Genomic DNA, 27,890 nt, shown 5'->3' with positions numbered 1-27,890 from the left:
CTAACCATCCTTAATCTAATCAGGAAATTCTCTAGTCTGATGTAATTCTTTCCAACAAAAGCTCCTGAGGGATTTTAATCTCTGCCTTGGACCAGGTATGTCCTTCCTTAGGTGGATTCTGCTGAACTCAAGTGATTTGAATTACAAGTTAGGAAAATATGATTTATTATTATTCACTTGCCTATCCAAAAGCTCAGTTAGATCCCTGTGACGTTGTGTTCAGAACTTGGAGACTGATGTGAGTTTTACTGTTGTCACACACTCTGCATTTGAATTTCATCCAGTTGAGCAATCAGAAGTCTGAATGATTGTGCATTTCTCCAATTTCTGATATTTTGAAAACTACTGATGAACTATTTCTACTTCTGTGGATTTGTACTTGACAATTCTAAAATGTATCCTAGAAATTGTTTGGAAGAAATTTCTATCACATTGAAGAATAGAATCACCTTAACAGTATATTTATATGTTATATATATATATAAAGGAGTCTATATAGTATATATTACAGAGTATATACATTATATATATAATTCTGTTCTGTGATTAAACAGGTTTATTATTTTGAATATTGTTATTTACAACCCAGAAGAACATATTAAGTGTTATTTTTATGTTTCTCTATGTTCTTTAGTCGTAAATGTAGACTTTTTAAACAAAAACATTCTTGTTAAAAGATTACTGTGTTAAGTTTTGTGCAGGTAATTCATTCTTCCTCTTGACTGCTTGGTTTTCTTGCCCCTCCCCCTCAAATCTCAATTGTAATAAAATCATACCAAAGAAATAAAACATCCTTTTTACTCCTAGAGAAGTGATGGTTGTTAAAAAATAACTGGCTTATTGCAGCCATAGATTTTAACAGATCTGTGTGCTTACATAATTTCACTAGTTTACTAGTGTGACATTTTTTAGAGTTCCAACAACAAATACTTCCTAATGGCTTATTATTAGCCCTGTAATATACTATGCAGTGACTGGTCTTGTGGACAGACACTTGAGTGATGGGCAATTCTTTTTCATTATGAGGAGTATAATGGAACATAAGGAATGACCTTAGCAATGACAAGAGAATTTTTGGCTAAATAAATGAATGAGCTCTAGATTGTTCTGCCTCTTAAAAAATATGCATGCCTGTTGATTTATAAGGCCATTGCATGGTTTTCTTTTCCAAGCCCCATGCAGTGCCCTTCGGGTTCTCATAACATTAAGGAGAACCTACTCTTTCTCAAAGGGGCAAGACCAGATCACAGGAGAACAGGCAGTGAGCTGTTGGGAGCTGCTGGCTCTGAGAGCCCCTTGAGCCTGTCACTACCAAATGAATACTCTCAAGAAGCCTAACTTTTCCTCTGTATTAAAGCTCAAATTTGTCATTTTTAAGCATATTTTTAATTTGTCACTGTATATTATTTGAGGCAGTGTATTCATGTAACCTTGTTAAGGAAATGTTTTTTAATTCAAAACAAGGCCTGGAACCTAATAGTTTTTCCCAAACATCCCATGATAGATTGTTCATAAGAAGATATTTATAAGCTCATCTATCCTGTGGGAGTCACTGTCAGTCAGCCTAGAAGGTTCCATTCAGCATCAAAGAGATAGTTGATTAAGGGTCTCACACTCTGGGTTTGAGTATACAGATAAAACAAGTGTGCTGGCATGAATATATGGAGATGAGTGATTACAATCTGACTCACCCTGGTTTTGGTCTCTCCTCCAAGAAAGAAGAGTTCATGTAGAACAATATTTTGGAAAAACTGAAATCTCAATGGCTTTTTTGGCAAATTGTTTTTGTATTTCCCCACTGTTTATAACTGAGACTGCAGACTCAGTGCCACACTTGTTTTAAATGGGCAATCTGTCTTTCCAGTTATGGCAGCTCTTGCAGGATGATCCAGGCCTGAAGTGGAAGTCTTCCCATAGTTTCCTTATGCCTGGAATAGATGGTCTTTTTGCAACAAGGTCAAAAATATGGTCAGATCAGCAGTTTAGGGTCTTTTTTACCGCTAAGCAGCCAAGCAGCTACTGACAGGGAACACATGTTCCTGGATTGTTATGTCTCTGTCTGTGTTGTTTCAGGCAAGAGTTTGGCTCAGATCAATGTCCAGATCTGACAAGGGAAGTGTACCTCCAGGATATCCACTGTGTGGGCTCCCTCTGCAAGCTCTACTTTAGGGAGCTGCCCAACCCCCTCCTGACTTATGAGCTCTATGAGAAATTCACGGTGAGTGGTTGCATTTCCATTATGGTTCCTGGGTGGGACCCATGGGTAGGCCAAGGAGAGTTTTCAGCACTAAAATAACATAATAATACTTACCAGATGGTGTCATGATCTTAGCATGGTGATGGGAATAAGATGGGAGAGTGAGGAAAGTAGGGTAGTGGGACCATTTGCTAAATTCTTCCTTTCTTAAATTTTAAGAGTCATACTTGTTTCAGAGCTGGATTAAATTATCTCTGTGTTTATTTAGCCAAAGGTGCCTCATTGTATAGGAAGGAAACTAAGAACCAGAGAAGTGAAGTGACTGGCCCAAGGTCACACAGCAGGACAGGAGCTTGAAACTCCAGTTGCTACACCCACTGCTAGCTCATTGTTATCAGGCTATTCCTTCTGTGCTTCTTTTGGGGGTCAGGAAAAGACATGGGCAGGTAGAGAAGGGAGGGCAAACAAACATGGTCAAAAGAGAGGTCAGAAGCTGGAAAAAGAAAAGAATCTGGGAAAAGCCGACAAGAGGAAGTACAGGATAGGCCAGTTGGTGGAGCAAAAGCGGAAAACCTAAAGAGCAGCTGTATGATCACCAAAGAGGACACCCATCAGAAGAGTAGAAAGGAGGAGAAATGTTTAAAGGATGTCTGTACAGTAGCATTAAAAATAGGACTTGACACAGAGAAGACAAGTAGTGACTCTGTGGTATCTTACTATGCTGATGGACAGTGACTGCGATGGGGTGTGGGGGGGACTTGATAATATGGGTGAATGTAGTAACCACAGTGTTTTTCATGTGAAACCTTCATAAGAGTGTATATCAATGATATCTTAATAAAAAAAATAGGGCTTGAACGTTTGGCTACAGAGATGGAGGTGCAGGGTAGAGGGGAATAGGGTTTAAACACAGTTGAGGTTCAGCCAGCAAACAAGGGGTGAGGGAAACGAGGGTGTAAGCAAGGGTGACTGAAAGAATTGGCATGGAATTTTGTCTGGGTAAGAAAGGAAATGAGGGCAAAAATGCAGGTGAGTAACAGTGAAAAAACAGATCAGTGGATTACTCATGCCTGTGAAGTGCAGCCAAAATGTGACTGTTTGGCATTTTCAAGCGCAAAGCAAAATACAGACTCATTCACTTACTCATCTTGTTCAACAGATGTCTAATGGGCACCTATTATGTATACCTGGCAGGCACAGTTCTAGGTGCTGGGAATTTAATGGGAAGAAAGAAAGATAAAACCCTTGCTTCTGTGAAAATTACATTTTAATCAAGGAGATAGATGATAAACACATTTAAAGCAGAGCTCCCTAATGAGAACTGCTGGTAAGTACTATGAAGAAAATTAATGCAGTAATGGGAGAGAGAATGGTGAGGATGATGTTTTTGGTAGGGTAATCGAAGGTTTCTCTGTGAGGTGAAATTTGAACAGAGACAAGGGTGACGTGAAGGAAGGAATTGTGCAAATATCTGGTGGAAGAGTGTGCCAAGAAGGAGCAGCAGGTGCAAAGGCCCTAGTCGAGGACATGCCGTGTTCACTGGAGGGAATATGTGGAGGCGAGCTTGGTTGGTGTGGAGCAAAAAAGGAGGAAAATGATGCAAGACAGGGAATTTGCAGACAGGCTGGTCACATAATTGTGCTTGCTTCCACCAGTGTGACAGCAGGTGTAATGGTGGTCTGGGAGGACACGTGGTGGTTGCCTCTGGAGACCGAGGGTCTGTAATTCGAAGAAAGTAACTGTCTTCTGTGCGTTCCTGTAAATGGTCTGCATTTTTAAAATCATGTGCATGAATTACTTTTTAATGTAATAGCTTAAAATAATTTAAAATAATAACAATGGTTTTATAATAATTTTTAAATAATACAAAATAAAGGGCAAAAACTGAGTTGTAGCTGAGGTGCTGTTGGAAGAGAAAACTATGGGTCTTTTGTCCACTCTGGTCACAGGGCTGCTGGTGAGGGCCAAAGGGGTGTTTGGTTAAACAGAAAAACAAGAGCCAGAGCCCACCTCAGGGGATGAGAGGCCAGCCTTCCCCGGAGTCCGCACAGGGCAGGGGGCTGGTCTTATTGATACTGAGCAAGAGAACAAATAGTCACAGATTCATCCTAGATATTTTAACATTTAACCATTAGCCAGATTGTTGTGGCTAAGGTTGAGTGAAATTCTCCTTCAGGCAAAAAATTGGGACAGGCAAAGCCTCCACTCCCTTCCCCCAGTTACCCACTGATGGGTTCTGCCGTCCTAAGGCAGGGAACTTGAAGAGAGCTAAAAATAAGTTTGCAGTGCCCAGGCCCCTCCAGGAGAAGAATGAGGATGTAGAGAGCCTCTGAATAGGATTGGGTGCAATGGGAAAGTCTGTGAATAACGAAATAGATGCCAATCCCAAATGGGACCTGCAAGCATCGGGGGTGGGAGGGGGGTGATTCTGCCCAGCCTCTCAGAACAAAGATGACTAGCAACTTCCTAAAATATTAAAGGAACTTTCTGTGAGGGCTGCTAGTTTGACCTACACTTTTATTCCCCAGACGTATTTTGAGAAAGTGGAGGGAGGAATAGGGGTGGGTAGCACAAAGCTTTGCAAAGCTCATCCTAGCTTTTCAAGACAAAAAGAGGCTTCACAGGGGTCCTTCTTTGCAGGAGGAGGGGTGGGGTCCACAATGCATTACAAGGCTCCTCTGTCCCCTGAAGCTTCTCTCCCTTAGCTCCCCTTCTGAGGTTCTCACCTTGGGAGTCAGGGTCCTCTCCAAAAACCTATTTTCTAGTAACAGCTCCCAGGACGAGAGCAGAGTGTCAGGGTGCATACTCCGGCCCCATCCGGCTCCAGGCTTGTCCCCACCCTCTCCAAATCTCAAAAATCCAGGATTGCAGCAAAGAACATACTTACGCTAGCTCTCTCTTCAGGCTTGCAAGCCCACCGGAAGACTGGGACACCTGTGCCTGACCCTCCAAGTCCAGCGCTTCTCCCTCTTCTGCTTAGGAAATGAAATCTCAAGTTTTCCCATGTAGAGAATTATATAAGCAATACAGACAATATGCAATAAGCCTAATAGATGAGTATATTATACAGTGTGTGTGTGTATGTAGTCCATATTAGCATATGCAAGTGCATTATATAGTGTCAGCACATTATGCAGTATACACTATATAACGCAATGGTGGGGAATGCTGTGGAGACAAGTGAGGGGTAAGGAGGTCCGGGCTAGAGCAACACTTCGGAGTTCTCTAAGTTAGAACAGAACAGATCCAGCAAGTGTGGCCTTGAACAGGGCCTAGCAGAAAGTGCCCTGCCCACTAAAGTTAATTTCCCTCCACTTTTCTGTGCCTAAATATCTTCATTACTGAGAGTTTGAACTTCAGTCTTTATACACGAGCAAGAAGTGACAGCTAAAGGCGGAACAGAGGTGAACAATTTGAGAAACCACCCCAGAGTTAGGATCTTATTTTTGGTTGTATTGCAGGGGGCAGTACTTATCAAGTTCAAGAGTATATTTTCTGATATACTTCTTGTTACATACAAAAGCAGGTTTCCAGGACTGGGATGAAATGCAAGACTGTGTTAGTCACATATGCCTATGAATCAGGATCATAAGGATGGAAATGAGCTCAGAACCCCCTTTTCAAATATATCTTGATCTGGGTGGGGTACATGGGTATATGCTACAGAAGGACTCATAGAGCTCTAGTTTAAGATTTGTACATTTTTAATATATATGAAGTATATCTCAGTTAAAAAAGAGAAAGATATGGTTATCATTGACCTTGAACTTCGGGACGCCTCCCATGCTGGCAGTTCTTGAGCACTCAGCCATTGATTGCACAGGGAGGGGGCCCTCGAGCCTGGGCACAGACAGATTCTCAGGGCAGGGGCCCAGAGGAATGTTCCCAGGGACACTTGTGCAGAAGCCCAGAGCCCACCTGTGATCACACTGTCTTTACTGATGCCCTTGCATCTCCCTGAGGACCCTGGGCTGAGGGGGAAACAAAACACCCACCCAAGAAACAACCAGAGAGCAAGTTCAGGCAAGGCCACTAGGTCTCAGGGACAAAGCTCTTATCCTACTAAGAAGTTCCTGTCTTTCCTGCTTCCCAGCATCTCTGTCAGGCAGCACTGAGTAGGAGGTCACGGAATGTCTCAGGCTTGGTGGGGAGTGGCTGTTTGCACCCAAAAAGACAGCTGGCTGAGTCAACAAGGAGCCATCCTGTCATCTCTGTCCCTGCCTCTTCATCTCTCCCGGCGTGAATCTCTGTGACTCTCTCTGGCACACAGACACACTCAAGATTCTACACCTTCTTTACAGAAACCTAACAACCATCTGAGGATGCTCAGAGCCTGTATGATCCACACCTCCTCATGTGCACACGCTGCTAGCAGCGTCACATCACAAACCCTGAGATTTTAGTTGGTTGTTTTTACTAGGAAAGCATGCCTTGGAAGGATGGTCTCTAGGCATGGTTGGGAGGCTGGAGCACCAGAAGCTGAAATGAAACCAGCAGACACAGGTGGTGTCCACCCTCTCCAGCATTCACAGTTCTGTTTGATGTTTTTCTCCGCAGGAGGCGGTGTCACATTGCCCAGAAGAAAGCCAGTTGGCCCGAATCCAAAATGTTATCCAGGAGCTTCCCCCATCCCATTATAGGTAAGAATCCTTTGTAACAGAAATTGGCAGCCTTTCAAAGTGGTGCAATACCAGATGCAGGCTGGCATCATGAAAGAGAACAAAAATCAGTGGATAATGGCTTTCCAGGGACATTCTGAAGTGGGAGCTGGCTCTGTTTATTAGAGTGAGTTGGTGCCTGGCCAGGGGCATTGGTGGGAAGGGGCAGCCCATGCCCAAGTTACTTGCAGGCAGTTTTTCTGATCACACAAGCCAGCCTCACAGTGAAATCCTAGGTCCTCGCCCGGATTCATAGCATAACCCGATCTGTGGGGGCCAGGATGGTTTGGGGATGGTATTTGACTGCAGCTCTTGAGCGTTCGGCTGATGGATCTCTCTATTTGCTCATCAGTACCATCCCTTATATCATCCCATCTTTCATCTCACCCTCCAATTTAGCCCCTGACCTGACCACCTTTTCCAGTGTTCCCTAAGCCTGCCTATCTTTTACAAGGAGGCAGATTTTGATGTGGCATAAGAAAGAAATTCCTAGCAACAAAAGATGTGATTCATTCATAAAATGAGCTCCCTAACAAGGACTGAGTTATCTGTAGGTGGAAGAGTAACAGAAAGAGCAGAGCCTAGATTGCATGGAGACGCTGCTGCCCCATGTGGCAGGGGAACAGGGACCCACTGGGAACCTTGGCCTCGGGTGCCTGGCCTCCCTGGCTATGTCTCTGGCTGGTGCTGCAAGAGCCTCAGGTGACCCGCCCGGGCCAGCTCGTCTAGAACCAAGAAAATTATTTCCATCAATTTTGATAACCATCCTGGTATTCCTCCAAAATTCATGAGATAGACATATTTAGTCTCTTAAATCAAATTTAGAAATTACCTCCAGATACCAGGTTCACACAGGCACTGAAGTTTTTCACTTTGTTTGAAAAAAACCCAAACCACCCATTACAGGACCTTGGAATACTTGATTCGACACCTGGCCCACATCGCCTCCTTCAGCAGCCAGACCAACATGCATGCCCGGAACCTGGCCCTGGTGTGGGCACCCAACCTGCTCAGGTAACCACCATCCCCTCAGCGCCTCCTGGTCTGGGGGCTCAGAGCAGGCCACCAATGGAAACGAAGACTGGAGTCTTCAGCATGGAAGTGCTTGGCGGAGACGCCTGTAGCTAAGTGGTCCTTTGTAACACATACGAATTAAAGGTGATTTTCATAGCCAGAGCTCTTTGCCTACTAACCTGGTCACTCTGGATTCCATAGCCAGAATGTGGCTAAAGTTTAGGTATCAGTATGTTGTAATTTCTTGAAAAGGCCTTTTTTGTCTTTGGTGCTCTTTGGCTTCTTTTGGTTTTGGTGCGGTCATGACTGGCTATAACCTGAATCAGCTGCTTCCTCTGACTTCATAAACGTGACCTGCCACATGAAATGATTGGGTGGGGGTAGAAGGAGATCCTATGAAGAAAAAAAATCAACTCCTGTATATTCACTACTATAGTGTTTTAGTCCTGCAATATGTAATACCAGCTAACGTCAAAATTTTTTCAGTGTGTTGGGCTTCATAGCCTTTACAGAATCCCTTTAATTGGTCTTAAGTAGCCTAAATATTCTAGAGATTAACAAACCATATACTTTTAGGAGATGGGGCAGGTGTAAAAGACTCACTGCTTCAGGTCGTGGGGCACACTCATTCACTGAATGTGTTACTCCCATGATTTAGGTCCAAGGAAATCGAAGCCACTGGTTGCAATGGAGATGCAGCCTTCCTTGCAGTGCGGGTCCAACAGGTGGTGATTGAGTTCATACTGAATCACGTGGATCAGATCTTTAACAACAGTGCACCCAGCCCTCTGGAGAACGATGGTAATGTCTCCACCTGCCATACTCCCCACCAGCCCACCCTTCCTCCCTTGCCTTAGTCGTGGGGCCCAAGGACAAGTCAGCTTGGGCTTGCTTCTAGCTCTGAGTGCTGCGTGTGTGTGCTAACTCTGCGTGTCAGTATCTGGAGATCATGCATATGTACACATCTATATGGGTGCAGCACAGGTGTGCTGTTTGCAGATGGCTCTGGCTGGTTTTTGATGGATTGCTTATGTGGCTTATCCTGTGAGCATGGTGTGGTGAGCCAAGTGATCTTCTGTTGATTTTAGTAAGTTCTTAAACTCTTCGAGTAATTATCTAGAGGCAACGTTCCTCCCTTTAACTCTTAGGTTTCATCTTTATTTTCAGTATGATATTTCAGAAAACTCTTTGCTTTCATCTTGAAGTCTTACATGAATAAAAGGTAGCATGACCATGTGCACATGTGTATTCACAATGCATTCTCTTCTTGAGCATTTCTTGAGTACTTACTTTGTTCTGCCCTGCACCAGACACTAGGCACACACAAAGGAGTGTGTGTTTGTGTTTGCGGGCATGCGTGTGCAGAGACTAGTTAGCAGTGAAACGTACCATAGTTATGTTGTTAAGAAGGGTATAGGTATTTCAGGCTAGATGTAAGAGATGCAGGGTATGATATTTCAGTCCTATAGCTCTCATAATGACATAATGAACTCTAGGAGTGAATTGGTTTATGCTACTTGAACTCCTGTGAGCCTTATTTGTAAAAATCAAGATCTAGTTGATCTAGAAGCCTCAGAACTGCCATTTGGCCTTACCCTCTGGAATGACATAAAGATGGGCAGCATGATTTCATTACACTCATACAGGCTGAAGAAGCCCTGCTCCTGGGCCAGGTCCAACATGCCCTCCATGTGCCTGTGGAGTCTCCTGACAATGGCTGGCAGGTGATTTTGAAGGTCATGGGCTGGATGGGGTGAGTGGGAGTCCCAGCAGCCAGGGAGCTGGGGGCACTGGCTGTGGGCCTCCTGGACAGCCACAACAGCTGTGCACAGCCCCAAGCACCTTTATTCTGCAATGTCCAGGAGGCACCTGGCCAAGTGGGAGAGGGGCTGGCCTCGGAGGCTGAAGTCCTCATAGTCTTCCCAGGAGAGGACTTCCCAGAAAAGCAGCCAGTCCAGGACACTTGCAACATTAGCAGAAATACACTACAGTCAGCTGGAGGGCTTGTTAAAACACAGATTACTGGACCTCATCCCCGGGGTTTCTGATTCAGCATGTCTGGAATGCTGCTGAGAATTGACATTTCTAATAAGTTTCCAGGTGATACTGTGGTGATCAGGGTCCACACTTGGAGAACCAGTGGTATATGAGAACCATATATGCAAACTATCTGCGTTAGCTGTTCAGAGCATTGTTTTCTAGTTCAGGTAATATATCTGGAAAAAACAAGTATAATAACCAGAAAAATCAGTTGCAATTAATGTCAAATTTTGATCCCTGGCTTATTTGTTCCCACTCTCATCCTGTCCTCAATGTGATTTCTGACCTTTCTTTAAGAACATTTTCTTATTGAGACAAAATTCACATACTATAAAATTCACCATTTGAATCATTTTGAAGTGTACAATTCATTGGTTTTTGGCATATTCACAAAATTTTGCAACCATCACCACTATCTAATCCCAGAACAGTTTCATCACTTCAAAGAGAAACGCCATACCCATTAAGCAGTCACTCCATATTTTGCCCTCCCCCAGACTCTGGCAACCACTAATCTACTTCCTGTTTCTATGGATTTACCTCTTCTGAACATTTCAAAGTATGGCATCATACAATGTGTGGCTTCTTGTGTCTAGCTTCTTTCGCTTAGTATATGTTCTCAAGGTTCATCTGTATTGTCACATGTATCAGTATTTCATTCCTTCTTATGACCAAATAATATTCTATTGTATGGAAGTACCACATTTTGTTTACCATTCATCAGTTGGTAGACACTGTGCTGTTTCTACTTTTTGGCTATTATGAATAACGCTGCTGTGAACATTCACGTACAAGTTTTTGTGTGAGCATGTTTTCAATTCTCTCAGTTACATACCTAGGAGTAGCTTATGTGTCTTTGGTCTTTAACTCTCCCATCATGATGTATTTTTTTACTGTGAGCTATATAAGTCCTTTTTGAAAGTAAATGAGAGGTGATATGCATTAATTCACTCATCCTTTTGAGTCAACCAATAATTTACTGGAGACTTTTTCTATGTCAGGAACTATTAAAGACACTCCACATACATCATCCCATTGACTTATCATAACAGCCATCATAAAGTTGTTATCAGCCTTATTTTATACTTGAAGAACCAGAGGCCTAGGAAAGCTTAGTAACTGCCCTAAGTTATGCAGCTCGTAACTGGTGGGACTGAATGTTGAACCTAAATCTTATAGCCCATGTTCTTCCTTAACTCTGTGTTGCCTCTGTGAAGGAAAATAGATAAATAAAACATGATGGAGAATTAGTGACTTTTGGGAAATGTTTTAGAGCAAATCCCATCCACATCTGTTAGTGTTAAGGCTGTTCCTAATTCCAGCCTGGAAATGACTGCTCTCTTTACAATTGTGCCTTAATCATCTTTTGTCCTGCATATCGAAATCCAGTTTACTCTTGAGCCATTAACTCTTGATTGCCTCCAATGCTTATTACTCATTATGTTTGATTTAAATGTTTTTGTTATGAATTTGTATTGACTTTGGTAAGGTACCATACTTAATGTTTATACAAAATGAAATGAGTCATACCCTCTGAAGTTTATATTTGGAAATAATGTTCTCTTTCAAACTGGTAACATTTTAGAAATAGAATCCAATACCTTTATTTGATAAATAAGAGCAGTGAGTCCAAAGAGTTATGATATGCCCAAAATTCATTAACACATAAATATGTGTTGAACAATTCTTATGTGCTGAGAACTGTTCTAGACACTGGGAACACCTCAGTGCTCGAAATGGCAAAGACCCTGCCTGGCACAGGTCTGGCTGGAAAAGCAGGCAATCTGCACTTTTACAAACTTATCACTTCAAAGACAGTAAATACCGTGATGAAAATACAGCAGGATAATGTGACGGTCAGTGACTTAGGGTTATTAATTTGGTTAAGAGTGGCCATCAACTCTGAGGAAACGGTCTTTGAATGGATACCTGAATGACAAAAGGAACCAGTCCTGTGAGGATGGGCCACGAATGTTCCAAACACAGAGCAGGGAGTGTGAAAGCCCTGAGACAAAAGGAGGCTCTCAGTGTTATAGACAGTAGGCTAGTGTAGCCAGAGCCAACGTGGTCTCCCAAGTGGGGTGCCTCCCATTAGGGGCTACCAAAGTATGGGTGTTGGAAGAAGCTATGAAAATGTACTTTTTCATTTGTTTTCATCATATACTTTGTTATTTCTATGATTTGGTGTTTCCTATTAACATAATACTAATACAGTGGTATAATTATACATATTACAATGGGAATATACATTCGACATTTTTGTAGCCCACTGGATCAGTGGGCAGAGGAGAGGGAAAGCAGATGGAGGTCCTTGTAGGTGATGCAAAGAATTGGGTTGGTTCCCAGTGCTGTAGGAAAGAAAGCATTTGGAAATCAGGGATGGCCGCTGTGTGAGAGACCAAAAGACAGCAAGGCTGAAAGCAGGGAGGCCAGTGAAGGAGCCACAGCAGAAATCAGGTGGGAATCATGGTGTCCTGGCTCAGCATGTCAGCAGCGGAAAGGTGGGAAGTGGCTGGATTAGGATATATTTTGGAGGTAGAGTTACAGGACTTGCTTATAGGCTGAATGTGGGAGAAGGGGCACATCAAAGGATGAATGAATGAAAGGTAACTCCTCCAAGTTTTGGCTTGCCCAACTGGGTGATCTGTGGTGCCATTTGGAGAAGATGGGAGGGGCTGCCAGTTTAGAAGCAAGGAGCAGAGATGACAAGCTCCGCTGTAAAATGTAAAGTTAGAGATGCCTACTGAACATCTAAGCGGAAAGGACGAGTGGGCCTCAGGATCCTGGAGCCTGAAACCAGGGGAAAGGTGGGTGCTAAGCCAGGGCTCCCAGCCTGGCCACAGGTGTTCTTCCAGTTGTTCCGGTTGCTCCCAGAGCAGTTTAATTTTTTTAATAAGTAAATAATTAAATAATAACATTATAATCTAGAACCTATGAACAAATATTGACATTATGTTATATTTAAATATTTTAACCTCCTTTGGATTAAGTCAGAAAAGTGGTTTAAGGCCTGAAACTTTACTGAAAGGTTTTTAGGATCGCAGATTGACTTACCTGCTGTCCCACTGGATGGCTGCCATGTTCTTCTCCCTGGAAACACCCACTGTCATATATCATCTCTGTTTTCTACAAGGCCTTTTTTCAGTGGTTTTATATCTCTCCATCAAGAGAGGGTCATGCTCAGCAAAGAGAAACAGGCCCAACCAGGTGCTTTCTGAAAATTAGGGGTGGCTTATACCAAAAATTATTCTTAGTCTCAGTTGGTCCAAGTTTTCTTTGAGTCTCTTCACATCTTCCAAACCAAAGCTACAGAAACTGACTATGTTGCCAAAAGACTAAACAGAAGCAAATTTAGACCTCCTATTTTTTTTAGCATGATCAGGGTTTCCAACCTTGGCGCTCCTGATATTGAGCACAGGATGGTTCTCGTAAGGCACTGTGCTGTGCATGATAGGGTGTTCAACAGCATCCTTGGTCTCTACCCACTAGATGCCAGTAGCGTTCCCACAAAAATGTCTCCAGACAACCAGAATTGTCTCCAGACATTGCCAAATGTCCCTGGTTGGGGGCCAGAGGATGCAGTTGCAAAATCTCCCCAAATTGGGAACCACTGACTTGTAGAAAAGAGATAATCCTGTGCATCACTGATCTGTCACCATTGCTTCCATTTCGAAAAGAAAAAGGAAAGGAAAGATTAGCTTGCATACACTCAGAGATGACTGTGTAGTAAGTAAAGCCACTTTTCTTTTAGGGAATAATATAGGCTATAAAATATCTTTCCATGGCAAAGATATAAGCTTAGGTGACCTAGGGGAAGTACAGGCTCCAGTCATACATTGCCTCAGAGAGTGTGTTCTCCAGCTGCACAGAGAGGGACAGTCTCCTGCCTTACCCTGGCTAAGTGAACAACCTCTATGGCTGGACATACATTCTCACCTGGCAAAGCACTTTTCTAGGGATTAAGACCCACTGCTGTTACTCTGGCCCGTAGTAAGTGCTCAATAAATGTTTGTTATATGAATGAGTGAATGAATGAATGAATCCTCTCTGAAAAGTCTAGAAAATGCAGGTTACCTCCTGAAGCCCTTGTGTGTCCTCTGGCTTGTCTGGCTAGGAGGTTGTCAGTTTCCTGTATGCAAGCCTCCACCCCAGGCCCCACCATGCCCAAGAGAAGCCCCCTGTCAGGAGGTTGGGGATGGCAGGGCTGTGGAGGGAAAATCTGGCTGGACCCAGTACATAGCCCTCCTCCCACAACTAAGCCCTTCTTTTTTTCTGTATAGAAAACCGGCCCATCATGAAGAGTCTGACCTTACCTGCCCTCTCTCTGCCCATGAAGTTGGTGAGCCTGGAGGAAGCTCAGGCCCGGAGCCTGGCTACTAACCATCCTGTTCGAAAGGAAAGGAGGGAGAACAGCTTGCCTGAGATTGTCCCTCCCATGGGCACTCTCTTCCACACTGTCCTTGAGTTACCAGATAACAAGTAAGGGGAACTCTTCTAAGTTCTCAGAGATATTCAGGTGGAAGGGGCAGAGGACAAAGTTATCTATTCTCCAGGCTGTGATTGCAGCAGGGGTTGGGGTGTAAGGAAACATTGCAGAAGAGAGGGCAGTGTCTCCATAACTCTCTGTCGCCAATGGCAGATGCCTTCACTCACTGCCTCAAAGTTATCAAGACCCTGGGTCTCCCAGCAGAGACCCTAGTGCCATGATGGGGGTGGGGCTCATAAGGCTTGAGAGTTATAACTAAAATTCCTTAATCCTTAGTTTAGACAAAGCAGTCTTGATATTTTAAAAGAAAGTTTGCTAAAAACAAAACCTTGACCCCCCTTCCCCCACCCCCACCTCCAGATGACATCATAAAGCCATAGAGGTGAACGGAGGACAGGTTGATATCGTGCCACTCTAGACTAAGAGCTCCCAATAGGCAGCATTTGGGGACTCTAGCCCCAGTTTCCATTTCTCCCCTCATACCTGTCAGAGCCCATCCTCCTCTTCAAAAACCAACCAACCATCATTTTCATTCATAGGATACTTTCTTTCTTCCTGTCTCCATCACACCTCCTGGGTTGTAACCCTGGCCTCCATACATCCCTCCTTCCCTCTTGCCCACACACCCCTGCTGTAAAGAGCAGGCAGGGATTGAAGCAGGAGCCCTAAATCCAAGGCAGACAGTGGGTGGAGGGGCCAACAGGCAGTCTTCTCACTGGACAGTGTCATCCTTGCTGTTTAGTTAGCGGGAAGAGGTGTGAAAACAGACACCCAGACATCATGTCAGTCCCTCCCCAGTTCTGCATGGCTCCTTTCCTCTGGGGAGGATGAAGGAACGCTGGCACATTGCGTGTTATGGGAGTGGCACACCTGGATTCACCTGGTGAGAAGCCCCTCCCTTTCCTAGAGGGCGTGGATCATGCTCTCTTGAGACTCTCCCTAAATCCCTGGAGAATAAGACTTCAGCCCAGGGATCAGGAACAGAAGGACCATCACATTCATTTTCTCTGTGAACTTCAGCCACACCTGGGGTTTGCAGTACCCTAAGGTATGCAACCCTGTAAAATACACCCTGAGGCCAAGTGCTTGAAAAAAGCAGGCCAGATCCAAAAGAATGACCCAGCACTGCAGATCTCTCTCTGGCTGATGGCAAAAACATGCTGGGCTTGCAATCTGCATGTTCTATGAGAAACCTGTGGAAGAAAGGTCCTCTGTGGAACCCACAGGTTGCAGGGTTTCATCCTGGAACTTTAGGAAGTCTATGGCTGGGCTGAGCCAGAGCAGGGCAAGGCCTCCATGCTGACCCCTGGTGGCACCAGGCTCTCTGGACCCAGTCCAGCCCTCTCCTTTTCCTGCCTCCAGCAGAAGCATGGTGAGAGGCAGCAGGAAATGAAAGGGCAAGCCAGAAGACACTTAGATTACCCTCTGCATTTCTCTGCAGTGACCAATGACCACACCCAGCAGCCTGCACCTCTCCCGAGGCAGACTCTTTTCCGAGGTGCTTTCTCATCTACCCGCTTTTCAGTCCACACAGGTGTTCACCAGCCCTTTCCTCACCTGTAGATGTCCTAGCAGTATGGCTGAAGCGTAGGGAGCCTAACAGAACTGAGGTCTATGGTCTTTCATGTTTACTCCTGTGAAAAGCAGATATCTGAAAACCTAGGACTACAGTGCTTACCAGCACTCCTGCCGGGACTCTCAGAACTGTGGGGTTGCTTGTGACCTCTGAGTCTCCCACCCATCCCTGCCTGTTTGCCCGACCCCTGCTGTTACTACATGCCTTTGCCCCTTCCCTGGGGATGGTGGTCCTTTGCTCTGGCTCACAAAAGCTTAGCTTGGTCATCTACGGCATCCCCGGACAGTGAGAGAGTAAGGCTCAACTTGGGTTTTATAGAGGAATTTCCTGAAATGTCAGAGTCATTCTTATCTAAGAACATGATTGGGGTATTCCTTCTCAATTGAAAAGTCCCATTGAAATGACCCGTTACTAAATTAATCCCTTATGGCTTGGTTCTTTTAGAAGAAAGCTCTCCAGTAAATCAAAGAAGTGGAAATCAATATTTAACTTGGGACGTTCTGGATCAGACTCCAAATCAAAGCTGAGTAGAAATGGGAGTGTATTTGTGAGAGGACAGAGGCTCTCAGGTAAGAATCAATGGCAGTTACATTTTATGAGCTACACAGGTATCCATCCCCTGCTTTTCAAAAGTTCATGTTGTGCCACTTCATTTTCACAAAAGACCTACATTAGCACTTGTTACACTCACTGAGAAAAATCCAAACAGGATTTTCATTTCTATGAAAAAGGCAAAAAGTGAAAATAGTGTTCAGCATTTGTTTTCCAGAGAACCCTTATAGAGGCAGCCCACACCCACCGCCAAACTCCTTCCCCTGGAACACACTCGGCATCTCAGCCACCAGCTGCCTATGCAGCTTTGAACTGTGTCTATGGGCACCTGTGCTTTGTCTTGATTTATTTTGTGCCTCCATTAGCAAGATGTGCCCTATGGTATCAGAAAAGCCTAAGAGAGGTTATTTTTGGGGTCTGGAAATGCTCAAAAATTTTTCCACACACACAAAAAAATTTTTCCAGACACCCGAGTGTCTCTTTACTACTCACACAGAATACTTCACTTCTGACACTTCTGGTCACCACATGTGTGGAGTGTTTTCCCCACAACAAGCAGTTCTCTGGGACACCAGCTTGGTGTCCTTCCATTCAACTCTGTTCTGACACTCTACCCAGAGATAGTGGCAGATTCCACAGGTTAAGTGTTCAGTCCCACAGGACTGTCCCCACCACATAGACACACTTCAGACACTGGTCACAAGTCCAGATTACACCTGTGCTTCTACCTGACTGGCTAGAAGTCAGAGGTTCCAATGACCGCCTCCCTGGGTTCAATTAATTTGCCTGAGCAGTTCACAGAACTCAGGGAAACACTTACATTTACTTATATAATATATATATATATATATATATATATATATATATATATATGTATTATATATATATATATGTATTATATATATATGTATTATATATATATTACATATAGTTTATTAGACTATATATATAGCTTATATATAATAAACTATATATATAGTTTATTATATATATATTGAGGATACAGATGAACAGCCAGACGAAGAGACACCTAAGTGAGGCCTGGGAAGGTCCTGAGTGCAGGAGCTCCTGTCTTCATGGAGTCAGGGTGCATCCCTCTCCCAGTGTGGATGTGTCTGCCCACCGTGAGGCTCTCTAAGGCCCATACCATGAAGACTTTATCATGTAGGCATAATCCATCCTTAACTTCATTTTCACCCTTCTCCTTCTCAAGAGAAGGGGCAGGACTGAAAATTCCAAGCCTCTGATCATGGCTTGGTCTTTCCAGTGACCAGCTCTCAGCTGCCTCATGAGAACAAAAGACACTCCTGCCACCCACGAAATTACAAGGGCTGTAGGAGTTCACTTCCAGGAATGGGGGGCAGAGACCAATATATATGTTCCATTATCATATGTGCATACATGTGTGTGTGTGTGTGTGTGTGTGTGTGTGTATATATATATATTTTTTTTTCCTAGCACTGCTCCTTAAGTCTTTGGTTTGATCATATCAAACTCACTAGCCCTGAAAGATAAACTTATAAATTAACTAGGGAATCTTTCTTAAAAGTCATTTTAGATTTACAAAAGTTACAAAAACAGTACACAGTGAACCTTTATCCCCTTCACGAAACTTCCCCTAATGTTATCATCTGACGTAACTGTAATACAATCATCAGTACCAGAAAATTAAGACCAGTCTAATAGTATTAAATAACTTTAAGACCTTATTCATATTTGAGCAGTTGTCCAAGTAATGTCCTTTTTCTGGCCCAGGAGTACACATTGAATTTAGTTGTCTTACCTTCTTCATCTCCTCCAATCTAGGACATTTCCTCGGTCTTTCTGACCATGACCCTTTGGAAGAGCGCTGGCCATTTACTTTGTAGAATATACCTCAGTGGTTTGGGTCTGTCTGCTTTATTCTCGAGACTAGTTTGAGGGATGCTATGCCCATCTCAGTGTGTCATATCAGGAGGCACATGATGTCAGTATCTTATTGCTGACTTGGCTAACTTTGATCATTTGATTTAAGTGCTGTCTACAAGGTTTTGTCCCTATAAAGTTGCTACTTTTTCCTTTGTTATTAAGTATATTGTAGGAGATATTTTTGAGACTGTGAAAATATCCTGTTTCTTACCAAATTTTTATCCATGAATTTTACCATCCATCAATGGTTCTTGCCTGTGCAATTATGACTATGGTGTTTATCAAATGGCCATTTTCTATTTCCATTATTCCTTCTACATGCATTAACTGAACTTGACTGTAAAGAAGACCTACTCCTTTTTCCCAGGGTCACATTCATGATTTTTTAAATAGGAAGGCTACCCTGTGGGAATTATATCTGAGTAATGAATAGGAACTGATGCAGGAAGGAATTAAGGAAACACTATACAATGAGGGGTATAACCAGCTGAATAGTGTGTCAGAAAGGGATGACCAAAGAAAAATCTTACAGTGACCTCTAGTAATTTAATGTTACAGATAAGTGTTATTTTTTAAATGGGGGCAGTAGTTCAGAAAAAAAATTATGAAAGGTAAATATACCAATGCAATGAGCAAATCTTGACTGGAACCTTGTTTTTCTTTTTTTTTTAAAGGCTACAAGAGATCATTTGAGGGACAATAGATTGGCTATTAGATGATATTAAGGAATTGTAAATTTTCATAACATGCTAGGGATTCTTAGGAGGCGTAGACTAAAGTTGAAGTACTTAGGGATGAAATGTCGAAGTTTGACACTCACTTTCATATTATTCAGCATAATGTAGGTAGGTCAGTAGATACACATATAAATATAGATAGGCAAAGCAATTACATAGCAAAATGCCCATTGAGGTGGTAGCTTTAGAAGTCTTCAATTTTTCTAAATATTGCCTATAGGAAAAATGCCTATAGGATTAATGCCTATAGGAAAAAATGAAGATAATGTTTTTAAGGACTTTCCTTGAGCACAGTGATAAGTATATGCTGGGGTCAGAGATGTTAGACATCTTCACGTATGCCTGGAGCAATGAGGGATGCCACAGGGTATGGCAGTTACAATGATTTATGCTGTAAATAATAGCAAATCAACTCAGTTGGCTTGTGCAGTGAGGGAATTTATTGGCTTCTGTACCTGAACACCCTGGTGAAGGGATCGTCTCAGGGGTGGTTTAAGGCAGTGGCTCTGTCTCCATTTCTCCATGTTTTCTCAGCTCTGCCCTGACCTGTGGGTCAGCGTCATACGCAGACTAGCTTCTCTGCTGCGACAAAGTGGCTCTATAGTACTTCTAGTCTTTACGTTTGACTATCACTATGTTCAGGAGAAAAACCATCACTTCTGGTCATTAGCTCCTAAGAGTAGGGACCCTTCTTCCCTTAGAAGCCCCCACCCAGCCCCCTGGCTTGCCTCAGTCACCTTCACTGTGGCCAAGGGAGTGCCCTCTGCTGACAGGTGTGGGCCTGAGTTCAGGAACCAGTCACCAGTGTGAGAAATGGTGACAGTCAGATGCACCCAAAATTACGGCCTCTGTGAGAAGGAGGAAGGAAAGTGGATTCTGGGTAGGCATCTACAATATTCATCATACGGAGAAATACGTCTCTCACAAAATGAAAAGATAGCCCAGGTGAAGAGGACCGTTAGCCACAGGTATGGCAGGTCAGATACAAGTCAGAAATTAGGATTCTCCAAGGAGAATTTGAGGGGAGGGATACCTGACAAGAAACTTCTGAGCTAATAATAAGAGATTTACTTAAGCACATCAAAGAGAGAATTTCGGTTACAGAATCAGTTATACAATAGAAGACATTCACTAAGTAATGAAAAATCAAAAACAATAGAACAAAACAAACCTGCGAAAATGAAAAAAAAAAAAGATTTGCCTTGATCTTGACTTAGGAGGATTTCCACCCGCATGTAGTTTTCAAAAGGAAGAAGTCCAGGGTGCTGGATCAAAGGGCGGTAAACTCCCGGAATGCACAGGATGGCCTTGGCCAGAGCTTCTTGGCATGGCTGCACCTCCCAAGCGCCCCACAGAGGCTCACACCCACAGCAGCTTGGCCTCAGGAAGTCTGTGGTGAAGTCAGAGCCCTGAGCATTTCTAAGTAGTTCCCCAGGTGATTCTGGTAAGCAGCCAGAGTTGAAAGCCACTGGTCTAAGATCTTACGAACAAACCAATCAGAAATAGATCACCAAATGACTGAATTTTGATGGGATTCAGGGGTGAAATTTAAGAACCATCAGTGTCAATACAAGTGACTCTCAGTGACCTTGACTATTCCTGAACAGCCATTTTTTACCAGAAGAGTGTTGGAGGACCCCTCCAAACTAAAGACTGGGCTGGCGGGGTACCTTATGATCATAATCTACCAGCGTGGTCCCTGTAAGGGGCACATGGACTCGCATGTTAAATATGCATGTGAAAAAAGTGAATCAGTGGATTAACATATTTAAATAAGTTTAAAAATCTTAAAAAAAAATGCCACATCTAAGGGAATTTTAAAAATTGCTTCACCATGAATAGCACTAGGGACCTGGGGAGGGAGCAGGGGTGGAGGGGTGTTTATTCACATTTAGAAAATTGAACAGAAATAAGAAATGAAGGATAAGAAAAGCTGGGGTATTGACTAAATGAAAATACATAAGTCTGGGGTCTCCCAGACACTGGTGTACTAGAATTTAAATATTATCAGAGAGTGCAAGGAACTCTCTCAAGTGAACTTCTTGGGGCAGGGACATCCCCAAACCATAGAGATAATCTAAGAGAGGGCACTGAAGGATCCTGAGGCTGCCAGAGAACTGATGGATGTACCTCTGTGAGGCCAAACGAAGGTCCCAGAGAAAAAAAACACAATCTAAATATAGTCAAGGAACCTTGAGTGCTTAGTTACTATCCAGAAAAGGAGCCAGAGAATCCTTGGGGACTGTTCCCAAAAGAGGCTGCTGTGGCTTCCGAGGCCACAGGGAGCTGCACCATCAGAAGAAGGGTCCAACAGGAAAGGTGAGCACTGTTCACCCTGCGGACAGAACTTTTGTCCATCGTCTGTGACACTCAGGGTCACCCAATCACTATGGACACATGAGGCAGAGAAATTCCAGAAATGCAGGCCCTGGAAAGCAAAGGCAAAGCTTCTCTCAGAATATACAAATGAGGGGTGCTGGCCAGGCAGTTTCAGGGTAGTAGGTCAACTGGTAAATGAGTGGAGATAGCAGATCTTCCCAGGATAAGCATTCAGCTTACCTCTGGAAGTAAGGAGGCTGCAGCGATCTTGCTGTCTGCAAGGGTTTGAATGAAGATGGCTGTATCCACCCACTGCGGGTCCCAGGCAGACAGAAGCCCTGAGCAGGGGAGGCCAAGAGGCTAATTCAGAGGCTCTCAGAAGGAGCAGGATTTGGAGCAACAAAGACAAAAGGGGGAAACTTTAAATAAAAGAAAGATAGAACAGCCCAATTTGAGCCAATTCTGAGTGCTTCTTACAGAGCCATCTCCTGGGTTCCCGTTTGTTGCTGATCTGTCAGGATATTCAAGTCTATCCTGAATAACAACGCTTTTTACTGAGTATTTACTCTATTCTGGGTTAGTACGACTTAATTATTTTATATTGGCTACTCATGAAATCCTCACAATAGACCTATTTTTCCTTATTTTACATGTAAGAAAACTGAAATTTAGGAAAGGTAAGCTGCTCATCTGAGTAAACTCAAAAAGTGACACAGTTGAGATTCAGAACCAGACCTATCTGAATCCAGAGTTACCTTAAAGCCATGAGTCCTGGGGCTCCCACTTGCCCCCCTTCCCCTCCCAGCAAGTTTGACCAAGAAACAAACTACCTTCCAGCCAATTCAACTCTGTGAAAAGAGAAGATATTTGTGAAAGTGTCTAATCCTATCTCTGGAATAAGTTTTTCTTTATTTAAACCACACTCCTCCAAGAATCGGCTTAGGTGGCTTGCAAATATGCATAGAGTACACCAGGCATGTGGTAGGTGCTCAGAAAAAGTTTGTTTGGTTGGGATCTTCTCCAGGGTGAGACTGGTGGGTAAGATCACCGGGGAAGCAACCAGTCTGCAGACGTCAAGGGGCAGGACTGCACTTGGGAGAGAGGTAACTGGGTTCTGAGGGCTCTCTCACCTGCAGACCAAATCCTTGGGTGTTCCGTGTTACAGCTGCAGCCAAGAATCCTGCTCTCTGGCCTGCCAAATATGAGAGTTGGACCAGAGTCTTGTGGATTCTGCCCAGTGGATGAATTTTCTTTTATACAATTTTTTTATTAAGGTATTATTGATATACACTCTTATGAAGGTTTCACATGAAAAAGAATGTGGTTACTACATTCACCCATATTATCGAGTCCCCCCATTACCCCATTGCAGTCACTGTCCATCAGTGTAGTAAGATGCCACAGAGTCACTACTTGTCTTCTCTGTGCTACACTGTCTTCCCCATGATCACCCCCACACCATGTGTACTAATCATAATACCCCTCGATCCCCTTCTCCCTCCCTCCCTACCCACCTTCCCCCATGCCTCCCCTTTGGTAACCACTAGTCCCTTCTTGGAGTCTGTGAGTCTGCTGCTGTTTTGTTCTTTCAGGTATGTTTTGTTGTTATACTCCACAAATGAGGGAAATCATTTGGTACTTGTCTTTCTCTGCCTGGCTTATTTCACTGAGCACCCAAAGAATACGAGTTCTCAGATTCAAAAAGACATATGCACCCCTATGTTTATTGCAGCACTACTTACAATAGCCAAGATATGGAAGCAATCTAAGTGTCCATTACTAGATGAATGGATAAGAAGAGGTGGTACATATACACAATGGAATATTATTCAGCCATAAGAAAGAAACAAATCCTACCATTTGCAACAACATGGATGGAGCTGGAGGATATTATGCTCAGTGAAATAAGCCCATGGGTGAATTTTTTAATCCTTTTTGTATAATAAAATTGAGTTCAGGACTCCTCATTTACCAACAGTTATTTGACAAAATTGTAATTTACCTTTATTTATCTGTAAAAAGTTAATAGAACTTTGATCTGCAAAAGCCCTGTTTTTATAAGGTAAGTCACATTAAGAAAGTACGAACATCTGTGGTAGAGTGGGGGACTCTTGTCCAAACTGGAAAAATTGTAAATACTTCAAAAACTTCCCTAAATGCAAGAAGTTCTTTTGTATACTTAAAGCCTGATCTATTGTTTTAAATGCTTCCTCTTAATATGCATTTATCAGGGATATTTTTTCTCTTGTCTCTAGTGGAAAAGGCCACTATTCGACCAGCTAAAAGCATGGACTCCCTGTGCTCAGTGCCTGTGGAAGGTGAGCTTTTACAGTTGGATTTGGAACTGGGGAGTACCACGGAGCCTGGAGCTCTCACACCAGACTTACCTGCATAAGCTGCCAGCCTCCTCCTCTTGGCATAATCACACACAATCTCCCAGGCGCAGGTCCCTCCCTGGCCCTCCCTGAACCCAGGGGGCTCACACAGCCCTGCATTCACCTCTATTCCACTGCCACGGGGTGAGGCCTAAAGGGCCATCCCTCTTCCCAGCCGGCCTCTAACCACAACTAAAGACAAAAGCTACTTACATTCCAACTGAACCAGGTAACAGCACACCGCCTGAAAACCAGGGCAGACAAATCTTCCTTCTTGGGCATAAAGAAGAGCCAGGCACTGGTCTGTACCTCACGGTTTTACGCCTAAAACTCACATGTCTTGCTTTGCATTTCTCCACAGGCATTAGTTTCATCACACCTGTCAAGCCATGATTTTGTGTTGGTAGATTTATTCATTCATTCTTTCACTCACTCAGTCATCAATGAACCTTGGTGGGCACCAGCCTGGCATGTAGCTGGTCATCCCTCCTTGGGGTGGGTGGGTGTTCCATTGCACGCAAGGTGACACTTAACACCACAGCATCCCCTCACCACATTGGTTCCTAGGCTCCAGCCTGAAGGGCCCACTTACCTGTGCTTCTCACTTCTCTTTTTGCTCAGCAGCCACCAAGCGCTGCTACAAGATACAAGGCACAGGGCTTCCTTGGCAGCACGCTGTTTAAACTCCCCCACATTTGTCCCATGATTTTCCAATCCCTTGAATACAAAACATTTTGCTGTTTGCTAAATGAGGCAGCCTGAAATAATATAGAAAACCCCTTAGAATGACTTCTTAAAAGTATTTCTAAACTGGTAAGATACTCTGTGACCTCTTTTTACGCTGACTCAATATTTCTAGCATTTTCTCACCTTTTTTGGTCATCCATGTATTTTGGTTTGAAACCTCTTGAGGCAGTTTCTGCCCTGGTTTTGCAGAATTTCATATTTCAAAGTCCAAGTTACCACCTCTGTGGGTGTTGGGCAGGTTCAATAGCCTCTCTGAGTGTCAGTTTCCTTATGTGTTAAAGGAAATTAGTGTACTTTCCTTACAGAGTAGTCATGGGATTTTAGACCTAATGCTGCATTAAGATGTCCAGTGTGTAGTGCTCAGTAGCTAGTTGGGAATTATTTCCCAGATCCTAGGCAACTCACTTGTCGTCTCCCAGCTTATTTATTTCTCACGCACATTTTTCTCTTTGCTTTCATTTGAAGTCAGTGAGGAACTCCTCACAACTGGGCTTTCTAAGGTTTAATTAATTTACATTTCTAGTTTCTCATCCCCTGAATCAGCAGGAGGAGGCCTGGGAAAAGGGAGAAAAGTCTGGCTGAGAATAGCATTTGTCTCCCTGCTGAGAAATGAAACTGCTGTTTGGGTCCATCTGCCAGAGGAGATGTAAAATAATAAGTTTTAAAGCTTTAAAATAAAACAAGATTCTGTCATTTTGCCCTTTTTGTCTCCTCCTTCAGTTTGAGCAGACATCCTCCTACCATCTCCCCTCCGTCTTTTTATTTTTTCATGATTGCATTTAATGCTTGCGGGAGAACTGCTTTGGTCAGCCATCTGAGCAGTGGCCTTCTCCCGAAACTGCTCTGCCTGCAAAGGGTAAAACAAACACACATGACGTAATAGCAAATGATCCCATCAGGGTACACACCACAGTCTGGTGCACCTGAGAGGATGCTTCCTTTCTTATCAACCAAACAGGACCTACCCGTTTCTGTTAGGATGGCTAAGCCCTTGTTAGAATGCTATGCCTTTCCAACATTAAGGGTTGTGTGCCCTCTACTCCTGGAAGACTGTGCACTTGTGTGTGTGTGTGCAGGCCGCTGACCATGCCTTTGTTTTTTTTTTTCACTAGGGAAAGAAACCAAAGGAAATTTCAATCGAACAGTCACCACTGGTGGGTTTTTCATCCCAGCAGTGAAAATGCATTCGACAAGCACTGGCAGCTCCTGTGACCTCAGCAAGCAGGAGGGCGAATGGAGCCAGGAGGGGATGCCAGCGGGGGCTGAGGGGGGCTGTGACATGACCTGCGACCGAGGCCAACTCCAGGGCGCCCAGGCTCGGCCACCCCCTGAGCAGCTGAAGGTATTCCGGCCGATTGAGGATCCCGAGAGCGAGCAGACAGCCCCGAAGATGCTGGGTATGTTCTACACGTCCAACGACAGCCCCAGCAAATCCGTCTTCACCAGCAGCCTCTTCCAGATGGAGCCCTCCCCGCGGCACCAGCGCAAAGCCCTGAACATCTCGGAGCCCTTTGCTGTGTCCGTGCCCCTCCGCGTGTCAGCTGTCATAAGCACCAACAGCACTCCGTGCAGAACACCCCCGAAGGAGCTGCACTCCCTCTCCAGCCTGGAAGAATTTTCTTTCCAGGGCTCAGAGAGTGGAGGGTGGCCTGAGGAGGAGAAGCCCCTGGGAGCTGAGACTTCTGCAGGTAAAGCAGGGGACAGAGGGTCTCCATCTATTGCAAGAGATTAGAAACCAGACTTAAACTTGCTTAAACAGAGTTGCAAGCTGATGTAGTGAAGTGGTTAAGTCTGTGGGCTCTGGAGCCAGGCTGCCTGGATCCAAGTTCAGGTCCAGCCATGTCACTGGGCGATCCTCAGCAAGTTGATGTAACTACTTTGTGCCATAGCTTCTTGGCGTGTAATGATATGAATATCCATCTTATTCTTAAGTTTGCTGTGAGTATTAAATCAGTTAATGTAGGTAAAGCTCTCAGAATAGTGCCTAATACATAGTCAATATGCAATAATTGTTACCTATTGTTAATTTACTCACTCCCATAGCTAGAAGGCAGGAGGAGATGCGTACACAATGGGATGAAGAGCTACAGACCTGGAACTGGGGAGTCAACACTTCCACACACAACCTCTGTCCATCCATCCCCATTTCTCCCTCTTACTTGCAGAGAACATGGCTAGCAGTCCCAGCAATGAGAAAGAGCCTCTTCCTCTCAATTTCCTTATATCAGATGCAGGGGGGACTCTGACTAGGGCTGCTTGGGCCACATGTCCAGCCTTGGGCCAATCATAGTTCCTGGGCAAATGGGTTCCAAGATTGGCTAAGCTTGAGTCTCTGGGCCATCTCAGGAGTGAGGACGGGTTTTGTGATCAACAGCCAACTATAGCCACATAAAATGGAAATTGGGAGAACCTCAAAGAGAAGGATGGCTGACAGACCAACCAGTGCTTATTATGGTTTAAGAATATTTCCATTATTAATATTAGCTTTTCAGAGGGCCTATTATGGTGTCAGGCACTATCCTAAGTGCTCTACATGTCTTATCTCATTTCTCCTCACAATGGCCCCGTAAGGTATAGGTAGTTACTATTATCCCATTTGTTTGGAGAAGAATCAGTTAACTGGCCCAATGACTCAGAGCAAGGAAGTGGAAAAAGCAGGATTTTAATCCACTTTTAGAATGGCAGGCTTTTTAACATTCCGCCATGCTCCTCACATGTTCAGTATGGGCTGTGGAGTTGCAAAGATTGTTAAGACGTAATTGCTTCTCCCAGCCACCTTCCAAACTAGGAAGGGAAGCTGAAACTCTGTACTGAGGTACAGTACAAGGTCAGCCTGTAGAAGTAGCAGGAGACCATTCTGGGGCTTTTCGAAGTGTCATGTCCCTGAAGTATCATGACAGAGGTGTTCAGAAAGGACTGTGGGCACATCAAGAAGAGGCAGTCCTCTCAGGAGAGTTCCAGGAGGGCTTCTTGGAAGAGGTGATATTTGGGCTGGGCCTTCATAAGTGGGTGGGGTTTTTCAGTGCAGAAACAATGGCAAAGGGCATCCTGGGCTGAGAGGCAGCTGAAAATTGTGGGGAGTGTGTAGGTTTGGGACCCCATCTAGGCTGATTCAGATCCTAGCTTTACCACTTTTTGGCAGTGTGACAGTGGGCAGAGTGGTTGATATCTCTGAGCCTGTTCCTCGTCTGCAAAGCTGGGGTGGTTCCCAGTTCAAGGGCTGGGGTGAGGTCTGAATGGGAGAATGTCTATAACATGCTTACCCATGGTTTGGCTTACAG

General features: G+C 44.0%; 1 protein-coding gene across 1 annotated transcript in view; it reads left to right on the top strand.

Moving 5' to 3' along the window:
- The window catches only part of ARHGAP31 (Rho GTPase activating protein 31), a 99,896-nt gene that overhangs the window by 57,494 nt on the left and 14,512 nt on the right, over positions 1-27,890 (top strand). The window contains exons 3-10 of the mRNA XM_073231596.1: positions 2,074-2,218; positions 6,755-6,837; positions 7,762-7,869; positions 8,528-8,670; positions 14,190-14,388; positions 16,416-16,540; positions 23,743-23,805; positions 25,722-26,297. Of these exons, the coding sequence (XP_073087697.1) occupies positions 2,074-2,218; positions 6,755-6,837; positions 7,762-7,869; positions 8,528-8,670; positions 14,190-14,388; positions 16,416-16,540; positions 23,743-23,805; positions 25,722-26,297 (1,442 nt within the window). The remainder of the gene's footprint in view (positions 1-2,073; positions 2,219-6,754; positions 6,838-7,761; positions 7,870-8,527; positions 8,671-14,189; positions 14,389-16,415; positions 16,541-23,742; positions 23,806-25,721; positions 26,298-27,890) is intronic.

Source organism: Manis javanica, chromosome 3, assembly GCF_040802235.1.
Source record: "Manis javanica isolate MJ-LG chromosome 3, MJ_LKY, whole genome shotgun sequence".
NCBI classification, from domain to species: domain Eukaryota; kingdom Metazoa; phylum Chordata; class Mammalia; order Pholidota; family Manidae; genus Manis; species Manis javanica.
The sequence above is the reverse complement of the archived record's forward strand: the minus strand, read 5'-3'. Positions and strand labels throughout refer to the sequence as shown.